The sequence below is a fragment of the Notolepis coatsorum genome (assembly GCF_963971535.1).
Source record: "Notolepis coatsorum genome assembly, chromosome: 5".
Taxonomy (NCBI): domain Eukaryota; kingdom Metazoa; phylum Chordata; class Actinopteri; order Aulopiformes; family Paralepididae; genus Notolepis; species Notolepis coatsorum.
Window position 1 is genome coordinate 7,171,789 of NC_140169.1, and position 12,831 is coordinate 7,184,619.

The window sequence follows — 12,831 nt, forward strand, 5'->3', positions numbered from 1 at the left end:
GATCGACACCAATACTGGGACTTGCGATCAGATAATTGGAATATTCTTTTTGGGGCACATCCTAGTGAAGGTAAGGCCTATATGGTATCAATCCTGCTGTGATCCAACCATGATTTCACTTCGATCACAATATTGGTGACAAAAAAAAAAAAAAAAAAAAGGACCCCCCCCCCCCTCCCCTGCATCCATGATGAAACATAATACCGATAATATAGATGAGATTCCAAAACAGTAGCGTGTACAGGCGAGAAATAATTTTTTTTTGTGAATTGCACGTATTGCTGCATAGCGTAGTTTTCTGGGATTAGACACGATTATTCTAAAACTATAGTCATATTCACCACGGTATAAACGGGAATGTATGGATGAAAAAATTATTTATTTTTCTCATATTGAACGATAGATACTCTGTCAAATGGGCCATAGTATTCCATCCATAGCTATAATATAGAATATAGTTATAGCCCTGCAAACACTGCCACGTATTTCTATACTTTAGAACGCTGGCCTTTTAACCACACATATCGCTCCGGTGTCCAAAGTGTTAAGAATTCCTCAGATTGTGATTCAAATGATTTCTGTTCATTTCGTTTTTCTCCTGAACGACAATCATTCGTTTCTACTGGAGGTTTCCGAGGCATGTACGCACACACACGCGCGAGTGAAGCGACCGCATGTGAAGGAATAATATAAATCAGAAAATACTTTTTTGCGTCGTCACTGTGCGTCTCATGACGTAGCCGATACAATTCAATAAAAAACAAAGACACTCACATTATAACACATACAGCCCAATACATTCGGTATCGTGTCTCAAGTTGTACAAATATGATTAGATTCTTACAACTATACAGTACAGTGCTATGGAAACAGTTGTGAATGAGGCGGTTCGGTTGCAGGTCCAACATCATCAGAGTGCTTCTTCTTCTCCCCCCCCCCCGCGTGACGGAACTGGAGTCCGATTCTCCTCCGTCATTCCCCTTCCTGTTCTCCAGAACCAATGCTTCGGGGGACCCATAATGGACCCTGATGATATTCAGTGGAGGTTCAGAGTAGGAAATGAGAGGTTGTGTGTGTTTGCCATGATGACACATGTCTCTACGCTCCTCGTTCCAACAAAAGGAAAAAAAGCACCATGGATGGAGAGGTGATGGATGAATGTACAAACGGAACAAAGTCACCACTCGGATTCACTCCAGCCCCCCACCCTGTGAATGAATCCATGAGTGAATGTTGAGCTGGGGTCTTTCAGGTCAGTGAATGTTGAGCTGGGGTCTTGGTTAGCAGCGGCAGTCACCGGGGCCGCCTGCGCATGACGAAGATGAGGACCCTGCGGATGGCGATGAGGCGGTCCTTCAGGGAGGTCATGGACAGGATGGTGAGCTGAGCCCGGTTCTCTAGCGGCAGAACAGCCAGTAGCCACCAGCACCAGGCAGGACCACTTGGACTTCCCTGGAGGGAGAGAGAGGGTCAGTCAGTGGGATGATAAAGACATCCTGGCTTGAGAGTGGATGACCCAACTAGTGGTCCGCCCAGATCAGCCTAAATTAACATGGAGTTAGCTTAAATTTAGCCTGACAAAATATTGCTAACTTTGGAGCCTTATTTAGCCCCTTTCCATGTAAGCTAGCATGAAGTGACTGCGAAAGATGGTAATGCAGACGGGCCGATAACAGGAATTCCATATCGCCCAATACCAATATATATATATATTTTTACAGCAAATATCGGCCCGATATATCAGTAAAGCGATATATCAGTTGCTGTGGATCAGGGTCTCACCTGTGCATCAGGGTCTTTGCTAGGCAGGTGTCCAAAGTGGCTGAGGATCTGGCTCTTCATGTTGTCTTTGAGGGACGTGAACCAGCCGTTGGCCTGCTCATACACCGAGTCGTGGAGCTTCTGCAGCTCCGTCAGCTCCTCACCCTCCACCTGGTTGGAGAAAGACACAAGAGAACACGCCACAGTTTTAGCCTAGGGATGCCCTTCTCTTAGTCCATCAATTGATCGGTTTGGTGTTAATCTGCAGAGTATTTGTTAGTCGATTTCTATTATGTTTCTTCCATGCCGAGTTATTTCCTGAATAAAAATAAGCATGCCTCAGGTAAGCGCTAGATTTAAATATAATTGTTTACATTTGTGGAAAATGCTCAACTAAGAATTGGTCAACAAAGAATGTCTTTGGCCCTACACATCTTAGTGTTGAGGATCAACAAGGCTGAATAACCTCCCAATACACAAGAATCAAACCTGCAGAACATGGAATGGCTAATAAGGATATCCCCATTCCAATCAACATCATTCAATTGAAAACACATGGTTCCAACTCTCTTTTTCTGTTCCTCGAGGGGTTAACACGTGGCTGTGGTGCAGAAGAATAATCGTACAGCTCAGTAGCTGAGCATCAATTATTATCCAACAGCCTGAATCGCCCCCATTTTTTTTTAAATTTTTATAATTAACACTTTGAATGCCCAAACCGAGATATCTCGGGTTATCAGCCCGCGGGTTGAATGCCCATCACGAGAATATTCGTTTTTTATTATTAGCGATCTGAATTCATATTTCATCAACCAAGTCTAACGTTGGTAAGCCTGCCCCACCAGGCGCTCAGATGTGAAAAAAGAACCCCCTATCGTCTCCCAGATGGTAATGCACCATTTTGGATTGGATGATGATAGATGAGAAAAAGAAATCCGGAGTCCACATTTTACTTCTCACGCATGTAACCGGAGCCGATCAGATTAATTCTGGACCCTCAGGACAGCGTGTAGTATGTCTTTACAGTACATAGCATTGGATCAATAAAAGGATCGATTTTCGGAATGGCGATCAGGAATTGGAATAATCCATTTGGATACCATCTGATCTCAGGTAAGGAATCTATTTTACCAGTCTTAGGATAATCAGACCTTTTTTCACTGAGATATAAGCTTTATATCAGCTTTATAACAGCTTTTGATATGGCTGTTTTGACTGTGCGAGTGATCAGGAAATAAGAGAATCGATTCGCTTGCGGCACCAGCGTGCATACGTACACATGTACTGTCGATAATCTAGCGTTTATTTGAAAACGATTCGTAAATGGGCCGAAGGATGACGGCGTTCTAGAATGTTACAGTACATCAGCGTTTATCAGGGACTTTTTTTTTCTTCTTGAAAACGAGGGCCTTTCAAAGTGCTATAAAACGGAAATGAACCGATAAAAAAACAATCCGCTTCGACAATGTTGACTGGAAAATGGGTCGTTGATGGGCGACGGGCAGATTAGACACTTAGCCATAATTTAAAACATAGATTGGGCGATATTAACGTTAACATTGGAGCGGATGGTGGGCATTCAAGCACTAAATGTGCGCCCCCTGCTGGGCACTGAAAGTGTTAAAGAAATGTTGGCGTGTCCAAAATGAATGTGGTTTACATGATGTGTGCATGTATCCCCTCCCTACTTCCTGTTTACCCATGTGGAATGCACCTGATTGGACAAGTGATACAGGTTTTTGGGGGAACAGCTTTCTCCTGCTGTGTTGTTTCTACAACTAGTGATCAAAAGCTCTATTGGATACCTTTAACACTTTCAGTGCCGGCCGTGTTTTCCTTTTTACCCTGTTGAATGCCACCATCCACGGCCAATGTTAACGTTAATATCGCCTAATCCAGGGGTTCCCAACCTTTTTTCCCCCAGGCCACCCCCAAACATCTCTGATGAAATTCCTGGACCGCCCTCCTAATAAAATACCATAAAATACTTTTTTTTTGTAATTTTAATACTTTTTTTTGTCATTTTAATAACAAACTGCTTATACACAGGCATATGCATCATAATTAGACCCACTATGCTTCTTTGACTTGTGCCTTCAATCAACAAATCTCATCTTGCACCATATGTATTTCAAAATGTTGGCCAATATTCAAATCCTGTATTCATCCTCTCAAATCAGGCCCTAATGGTGAACGGTTTGCATTTATGTTGAATGAAGTAAGAATCCACTGCAATAAAAATATCCTCACCTCGAGGTTGACTGACATGAGAATGTCCTGCTTCAGATCCTCATTTTCGATATACTGCACATAAACGATGAGCACAGCCTCGTCTGCGACAGTTGTAGTTTCATCAAGTTGTATGGCAAATGGACCCTTTCTAAGCTTTTCTGACAGCTGCTGCTCGCAATCACTTGACATCTTATCAATTCGCTCTTTCACTACATTGTTTGAGAGTGGTACTGATTTTAGTTTATCTGCCACCTGTGGGCCGCACAGTTTCTAAACCATTTTGATGCAGGCTGGTTTGATGAGCTGCTCGCCAATATTGTGCGGTTTCTTTGCTTTTGCAATTAAAAGCGAACACTCAAAGGAGGCTTCGGTAGCCTTCTGTAAATCACTGCCACCCCTGCTCCACGCTACTCTAACATCAACGGGCTTGTTCGCCTTGAGAGACTGTTCTTTCCTCCGAAAAAAGTCTGGATCCTTCCCAACGGTTTCTGGGTGCTTAGACGCCTGATGTCTCTTCAGCTTGCTGGGCTTCAGGCTCGAGTTTGCCAACTTTTCTCCACAAATCACACACTCGGGTCGTTTGTCTGGTCCCTCAGTGAAGCCCATGGTGATGTAATTTTCGCGATTGCTGTAGGTCCTAACTTTTTTTGCAGATGAGCTGCCGTCATCTCCTTTTCGTTTGTCACACATTTTCGCCTCTGGCGGCTGACTGCAGACGAGCCGAGAAAGTTAACTAGCGCGCTAGGCTAGCTACGGAAAGTGATACAGTCAACTGATTCACGTTTTAGCGGCTACCCGGTACAAATCATTCATTGTATCTTCAATGTTAAGTATACATTTTTGGTTTCCTTTATGCTTTTTATTTATTTATTCAATCATTTCTTTATTTAATTGTATTAATAATTATATTATGCATTTGTATTATGTTGTATCATTTTATTGTCCCAATAAAACATAACACACACACCTTCTTATCCTCCAGATATTCTATCTTGGCCGTGTTGTATCCATCCCGCTGGCCGTGGCTGAGCACCTTGAAGCGAGACACGCCGATGGTGTCCACCACCGAGCGGCCGTCAGGAAAGAACTTCACGTCGCGCACCTGAAAGACAAAGAGAAAATCCAATTTAAATTACTTGCCCTACAATCCACACTCGACTGTTTTGGTATACATTTATTGTCACGTTTACAATGATGGCACTGAGAGGAAAGAGCTTCTTAGAATGAGCACAAAAAACGAATCTTTTATTTATAACGACTAACATGAAGGAAGAGCAAGGGAAAGGGCTCATACATGGTCAGACCAAAATAGGCTTTGTATACACATATGCACACGTAAAGAAAGAAGGAAGGGTCATCATGTCAGAATACCAGCCTTCTATGCTCTGCTTTGTGCCAGACTTTGGTGTCAGTTCTATTGAAGCCTATGGGAGATGCATGGAGAAGCTAAATATACCAGCTATCTGAGGAAATACACGTCATAGTGTGATAATTTCATTAGATTTAATTTCATACCTTTATTTAAACTTGAAGAATCATGCAATGAGGTAGTTATAATTAAGTTAAAATAAATAGGTCAAAACAGATGAAAATAAAGAAAAATCTGTTAAAGGTCCCATGCATTATAAATGGCCTTTTCCAGTGTTTAGCATTGTTTCCTAGCAATGGGGGATTATATCAATGTGGTCTGTGTCTCTAATTATCATATTGACTCATCAGTCTAGTCTCGAGTTCAGGAGATCTTCCCTCACTCAACTAAGCCATTCTGATGACGTGAATAATACTGGTTGTAGTCACCGCCCACAATTCGCTCAACAACAGAGCAGTGCAATTACTTCCTCAAACAGAGGGTGCGACAGACGGCAGAGAACGAGAGGGGGAGAGAGAGAGGGACCGCGGTGCAGGAGTGTGTGTAAATGTGTGTGCGCCGCGGGGATGGGTCTTCTCCCCGCAGTCAGGAGCACTCCATATCACTGTCAAAATATCTTTGCGCACGCCCGTATTCCGATCCATGCAATAATATTCACAGAGGTATATATTGTCATTTGAAACGAGTTACCAATGCATTGTCCCGTGGGATTATGCCCCCCCCTGTGGCAAAATTAGTATCCCCATCAATCTCTCTATGTCTCTCTCTGTCTGCCAGTGGGTGACAAACGGCATGAAATCCTGAGGTCGAAAATGTTTGCTTTTGAGTACTTGATTAAAAATATAAAACAATGAATTGTTTTGAAAGAAACTTTACAGATGTGTTCCATAGACTCACAGGAATTGTGTAAAGTTGCCCAAATAGTGCAAGGAATAGCAATGCATGGGACCTTTAAAACAATTACACATTGAATAAATAGGACAAAAGGTAACAAACTGCAACATAGAAATCTTGCAGGCAGATCCAATTCTATCAAGCAAGATACCGGCACTAAAACACGAGAGCCTGTTCGAATCCCTATTAACCCTTTCTCTGCGACAATACACAGAAGGTTAACCCTTTCACTGCCACACTACAGAAGGTTACCCCTTTAGGTTACCTGTCGGTAGTGTGATAGTAAAGGGTTAACCTTCTGTAGTGTGGCAGTGAACGGGTTAAGCCGCATTTGCACCAAAACTACCAGGAACTCTAATGGCCAGGTACTGCATTGAGCAGAACTAAGTTCCTTCGACCAATTGTTTGCGAACATTAGGCAAATTAGTTTGGTGACGTGATTAGGGCCGTGATTCCAGTGTCTTATTGGAACATGGAAGGACAATTTTCTTTGATCAGATCTTCATGATCACGGCTAAATGAACAGACCAATGTTCCCTGTATACTGTTTTGCCATGTATTGGTCCTCACATTGAACAGGAACGTGCAACTAACCAAATCGCTCAATGCACTGGCAACAGATGACATGATTCATAGCTCAATTAAAAAAAGAAATAGTTTGTGCTAAAGATTTTTGTAAATGTCTGTTCAGAATGTTCAGCGCCACACCACAAAGTTCCTGCATGGGAAAAGTCCTACCACCAGAGCAGGGTCCTTTGGGGGGTAAGACCCTGGTCCCCACGGTGCAAACACACAAGTACCTGAACAAATCTCTTGTTTCGGGGGAAAAGTTCCTGCAGTGCAAACTTAGATCATTGACCACCTTGATGCGTGCCGTTTCTGTACTATGGTGAGCATGAAAACCACACTGACAAACTTCCTCAATATGGTGTTTGCTGAGATACTCAGTCAACTGCATGAACACCACTTTTCAGAGTATTTAGCTAAGAAAGGTTTATAATTGGCTTGTAGGTATTGATGGTTGAGGGATAATTTTTTTTAACAGACAGCAGAAGAGAACAGAAGACAGCTGATGACTTTTAAAAAGCAGTAGGAATGGGATCAAGAGGGCAGGTAGTAGATTTGTTAGAATATTTCAATCAGGCTTTTTTCTTTTTATTATGCTTGATGGCAGTGATCTCGTCATTGAAAAAGGCTGGTAAATGAATTATGTCTATCAATAGAGAGAAGTTTGCAGGACGTTGTGGGAAGAGTCCACAATTGAAAAGTACATTTTGGGATTATGTTTGTGGTCATCAACTGTCATTTATTTATTCTAGCATTTGAACTGAATTGTAAAGATATAAAGGTGGGTATGAAGCTTTGTTTTCTTCATTCTCTTTTAATCTACCAAAGACTTTCTCCATTTCACCACGGAGCCTCAGCTTCACCAGCAGCAGTCTTGGCTCTTAAAGTGCAACCTCCACGTTGTATTTTTGTTCAATAAACAATGTGGACTAGGCCAACAGTGACTTTCATGAAGAATTGTAAAAAAAAGTATTGAAATTGACCCAGTTTTAGCGTTTTTATCAAAACATTTTGTCTGCCCAACACAATCAACATGCACTTGCATATTTTAATCAATGGTTTATAACGTGCACGTGTAATGTCGTCACAACAGGTATTGGTCACCAGGGGTATCACCAGGCGGCGCTGAGAGTCACACAGCTAGTGGCAGGCAGAGAGCCTTGCTACCATAGATATATGCTTGCTACTACTAGCCGAATGGAAATGTATCTGTTTCACCTCACTATTGCTCCGTGATTATAGCCATCCATCCATCTCTAAAGCTAACCACGTTACCATATTTGTAATAATGTAAATCATTGTGTCGTTGTACACATTGTGTTTATAACGTTAGTAGATAACATAGCTTAGCTTGGTAGCTATTGTGCTAACAACATATCCCGACATCCGGCTCGCTGGCCGGCATGAACGGCCGACCCAAAATGGTTCTCTCCTCTCTGTACACCCCGACCCGACCCCACGGGTGCCCTGCCGGGGGGCCCATGGACGCGACGGCGGCGGCAGCCGCAGGGCGCCCGAGCCCGCAAAGGCTAGTGTTACACGATAGCTATGAGCTAACTAGCGCTGCGGGCTCCGGCGCCCTGCGGCCGCCGCTGTTGTCGAGTCCACAAGCTTCACTCGGTGCATCAGTCACGAAAGGGGCTATGATGAGCTTGGCAAGCCAGAGTAAAACACAGTTTTCATTCAATCAATCAATAACAACATTAACCAGACTCTCGTTGTGTCTATTATGCTAACGCTAACGTTACCTCATTGTGTCTATTCTACACAGATAGCCTCGTGTATATCTGCTAACGTTAGCATTAGGCTAACTAACGTTACGTCCCTAACCCCCAACAACAAGCGTAACTAATCAGCGATCTTTTTGTCAGACTAAACTCTCCGCTCGGTGGCAAATTGTGTTGATGTCGGTTTTGTTTCATCAATAAATGAGGCAGAATACACAGTGACTGTATCCTTTTTTATTGCACTCGTTTCTTGCTGCAAACATCCAAAAGATATCCTACGCGAGACATTAAAGATGGCGGCGCGGACATTCTGTTTTCGTTCTGACTCCCCAAACAGTGACGTCACGCGTCTCTCTTCTGACCAATCAGTGGTCTGCAGTTTTTCACGTGTCATTTCTGGAGCTCTCATGCTGATCACCAGCAGCCCCGCCTCCCCACACGGAGACAAACTGAGTACTTTATTTTAGTGGAAAAGCAACATTAGATTCGGCTCATTAATATGCAAGCCACACCTGTTGTGACGTCGGCGTTTTGATAAGCTTTTTTGATTCGCGCGTGCATGTTATTCGTGCGTGGACCTTTTTAACTCTTTCAGAGTGGCATTTCCGGTGTCAAATGGAAATAAATAAATAATGAAATTATATACCAATGATGTAAACTACCCATAATTGATCAGTAGGGTTTAACCTAGAGGTTGGCCTTTAAAGGAATGACAGCGTCAATCTATTCTACTCATTTAGAGTTCAGACTCTCCACTAAAACATAAGAGGATGAGGCAGTCATGAGACTAAGGCCTCAACGGTGTTAGCAGTGAGACAGCACTTGCTTTTAACTCTTTAACTCATTCAGCGCCATCGCTTAATCCACGAGATGGCGCTAGTACGCCACCGCAGTAAGTCAATGGGGGGACTGCGAGATTTGCGAGTTCTTACAATATATCTTAAATTATAGCTATGGGTCTAATACACCCGTCGATTATCAGTGAGGTGGCGGTATTTGCCCTTTTGCGAGCTCAGACCCATTCCCAATGATAACATCAGGCTGGATGGATGAAAATGAATAGATATCGCTAATAAAAGAAATAACGATTAAAACCTGACTATACTCAAGCGATGGCGAGTTAACCCGACTATCATCGTGACTGGCGCTGAATGAGTTAATAGAGCTCTTTTATGCCCAGTTTCATGTCAAAGAACACAATAAGGGCACAACATACATTATTGAGGCGATTTATTTTTCTGTTTGAGATAACTAAATCCAGAGTATAGCCATGTTCATGCATAGGTCCCGAAACATGCTGGTGTAGGTCAAAAGAGTTCAGTAAATTAAACTGCTTTGTAATCTGCCGGATTGTCAATATGGATGTTGAAATCTGCAAACATGACCAAAGTGTCAAAGTCTGTGACGGTGTTAAGCAGCTCAGCAAAATCCTCTGAAAACCCAGAATTATATCTTTATATCTTGGTGGATGATAAATAATGAGAATTAATACAGACAACACTTTAAAATCACAGCAAGATATTCAACATTTGAGAAAACAGAAACCTACAGAAACCTTTGCAATAAAACGTTATCAGAAGATCTCATCCTCTCGTTCTTCTGAAATGTGAAATTCGGAGGAGAGATGAGTGAAGGTGGAGCCATTAGTGTGAAGCCATGTTTCTGACATCAAGTCTGTGGTCTTCTATTAATTAATAACTATGAAGGTCTTGTTAGTCGATACTTTTTGGTTCAAGCTGCCAGAGAGAGGAGACAAGGGAAGGAGGGGAGGTTAGTAAGGTTAGTGAATGGGTTGTCTATGTCATCTGTGTGCGTGTTTGAGCGTTTGCGTGAGAAGAATCCTGTAGAAAGGCGTTTTGGAAAGAACAGACCGTTAGAAGGAGGGGAACCTGGTATCTTAAGCAAGGTTGGGATCCTCACTGGAGCCACATTAGCTGGTATGCTCAATCTATACTAACACATTAGGTTGAGGTTTGGAAGAAATACCAGAGGCCAGAAATCAAATAATTGCTAAACTGACACAACTCAACATAGAGCCTTGAGAATTACTTTGTTGGCTTGGACTTTATGTTTATAATCTCCGTTTGTATAGGGCTTTCCCTCAAACGGAGATACATACTCTGCTGTGAGACTTTATGTTTATAATCTCTGTTTGTATAGGGCTTTCCCTCAAACGGAGATACATACTCTGCTGTGAGACTTTATGTTTATAATCTCTGTTTGTATAGGGCTTTCCCTCAAACGGAGATACATACTCTGCTGTGAGACTTTATGTTTGTAATCTCTGTTTGTATAGGGCTTTCCCTCAAATGGAGATACATACTCTGCTGTGAGACTTTATGTTTGTAATCTCTGTTTGTATAGGGCAGGGGTGTCAAACTCATTTTCACAGAGGGCCACATCAGCATTATGGTTGCCCTCAAAGGGCCAAAGACCGTATAAATGTTAATGTATGTAAAATAAATGTAGCTACACATTTACTTATTGTTAAACATGGTGTTTCTGTATTTATTACTTATTCAAGTTATACATATTGCATATTCATTTGCATAAATGTAAAAATATATGTTAGCTTATGTTATTTTAACAAATAATTTTAGTTTATCAGAACCCCATATTACTCCACCAATCAATGATCAAACCATTCAAGTAAATAACAAAGAAAAATATCATCAAATACAAGCTATGACATTAAGTTTGTTCAAAACCTTTTTGTCACAGTCAAGAGGGGCAGAACTAACAACTGTGAGCTGCAAAGAACACATGGGACAGATGTAGCAGATGTTACAAAAACAAATGGCTGCACACAACCTTGCAGAGGCCATACATCCAACTAATGGAAGATAGTTTAATTAACTTTAATTAACAGATTGCAGAATGGGTACAGTACAGTACAGCTCAATACACACAATTGTTAAGGGGATGCAGACCAGAGAAAGACTTTCGACTTGTTTACATCAGGGTCCCCCATTTTCAATTCGTAATGAAATTGCTATTATGTGTCTGCATGAACACACAACTGTAACTGTACTCAAAAATAACAAAATAAGGGTTGTCTCAGTTCACAACTATATTAGTCAAGTTTTGGGTGGGACTTGTTTGCGTCCCTAGAGCTTCTTATTCAATTGAGCGAGATGCTCGTATATGTCACACAGCCAGTTTGCATCCGACAGTTCAGACAATATTTTTTCAACCCTTTGTTACCTATTCCGCCTGGATCTTTTTTGTATTTTGGGCTGTAAAATTGTCAAAGAATGTCTGAGGAGTAAGTGCTTTTGGCTTTTTTCCTTTGTTACCTCAGATGTTCAACATACATGTATGTGTAAGAATGTGTAATAACTAAGGCTGTCAAAGTTAAAGCTTTATTAACGCATTAACCCACAATTATTTTAACACTGCTATTTTTTAACCCAATATTAATGTAAAAAAAAAAAAAAAAAAATTTTACCTGAGCTCTTGGGGGGCCACATCAAATGACGTGGTGGGCCGGATTTGGCCCGCGGGCCGTGAGTTTGACACCTATGGTATAGGGCTTTCCCTCAAACGGAGATACATACTCTGCTGTGAGACTTTATGTTTATAATCTCCGTTTGTATAGGGCTTTCCCTCAAACGGAGATACATACTCTGCTGTGAGACTTTATGTTTGTAATCTCTGTTTGTATAGGGCTTTCCCTCAAACGGAGATACATACTCTGCTGTGCGACTTTATGTTTATAATGTCTGTTTGTATAGGGCTTTCCCTCAAACGGAGATACATACTCTGCTGTGCGACTTTATGTTTATAATCTCTGTTTGTATAGGGCTTTCCCTCAAACGGAGATACATACTCTGCTGTGCGACTTTATGTTTATAATCTCTGTTTGTATAGGGCTTTCCCTCAAACGGAGATACATACTCTGCTGTGAGACTTTATGTTTATAATCTCTGTTTGTATAGGGCTTTCCCTCAAACGGAGATACATACTCTGCTGTGAGACTTTATGTTTATAATCTCTGTTTGTATAGGGCTTTCCCTCAAACGGAGATACATACTCTGCTGTGAGACTTTATGTTTGTAATCTCTGTTTGTATAGGGCTTTCCCTCAAACGGAGATACATACTCTGCTGTGAGACTTTATGTTTGTAATCTCCGTTTGTATAGCTCCGTTTTGAAGAAATACGATATACAAACAGTGCTGTGATAATAAATACTTGGGCTTTTTCAAATGATCCGAGTAAATATTGCATCTTAATGCAAGTGTTGTAAAGACAAAGACACATTTGTGTGACGTGTTATTATC

The 12,831-nt window shown here is 41.6% G+C and overlaps 1 protein-coding gene across 3 annotated transcripts in view; it reads right to left on the reverse strand.

Annotated features, from left to right (window-relative positions):
* Nucleotides 1-240: 240 nt before the first annotated feature.
* The window catches only part of lonrf2 (LON peptidase N-terminal domain and ring finger 2), an 85,745-nt gene continuing 73,154 nt past the window's right edge, over nucleotides 241-12,831 (reverse strand). For 2 of the 3 annotated variants that reach the window (XM_084313917.1, XM_084313918.1), the window contains exons 11-13: nucleotides 4,961-5,095; nucleotides 1,783-1,932; nucleotides 241-1,452 (exon numbers count right to left, since the gene is read on the reverse strand). In XM_084313917.1, coding sequence (XP_084170043.1) covers nucleotides 1,294-1,452; nucleotides 1,783-1,932; nucleotides 4,961-5,095 — 444 coding nt within the window. In that variant the 3' untranslated portion in view covers nucleotides 241-1,293. Of the gene's footprint in view, nucleotides 1,453-1,782; nucleotides 1,933-4,960; nucleotides 5,096-9,900; nucleotides 10,287-12,831 lie in introns of those variants that run through there. The other variant, XM_084313919.1, reaches the window with a different exon arrangement.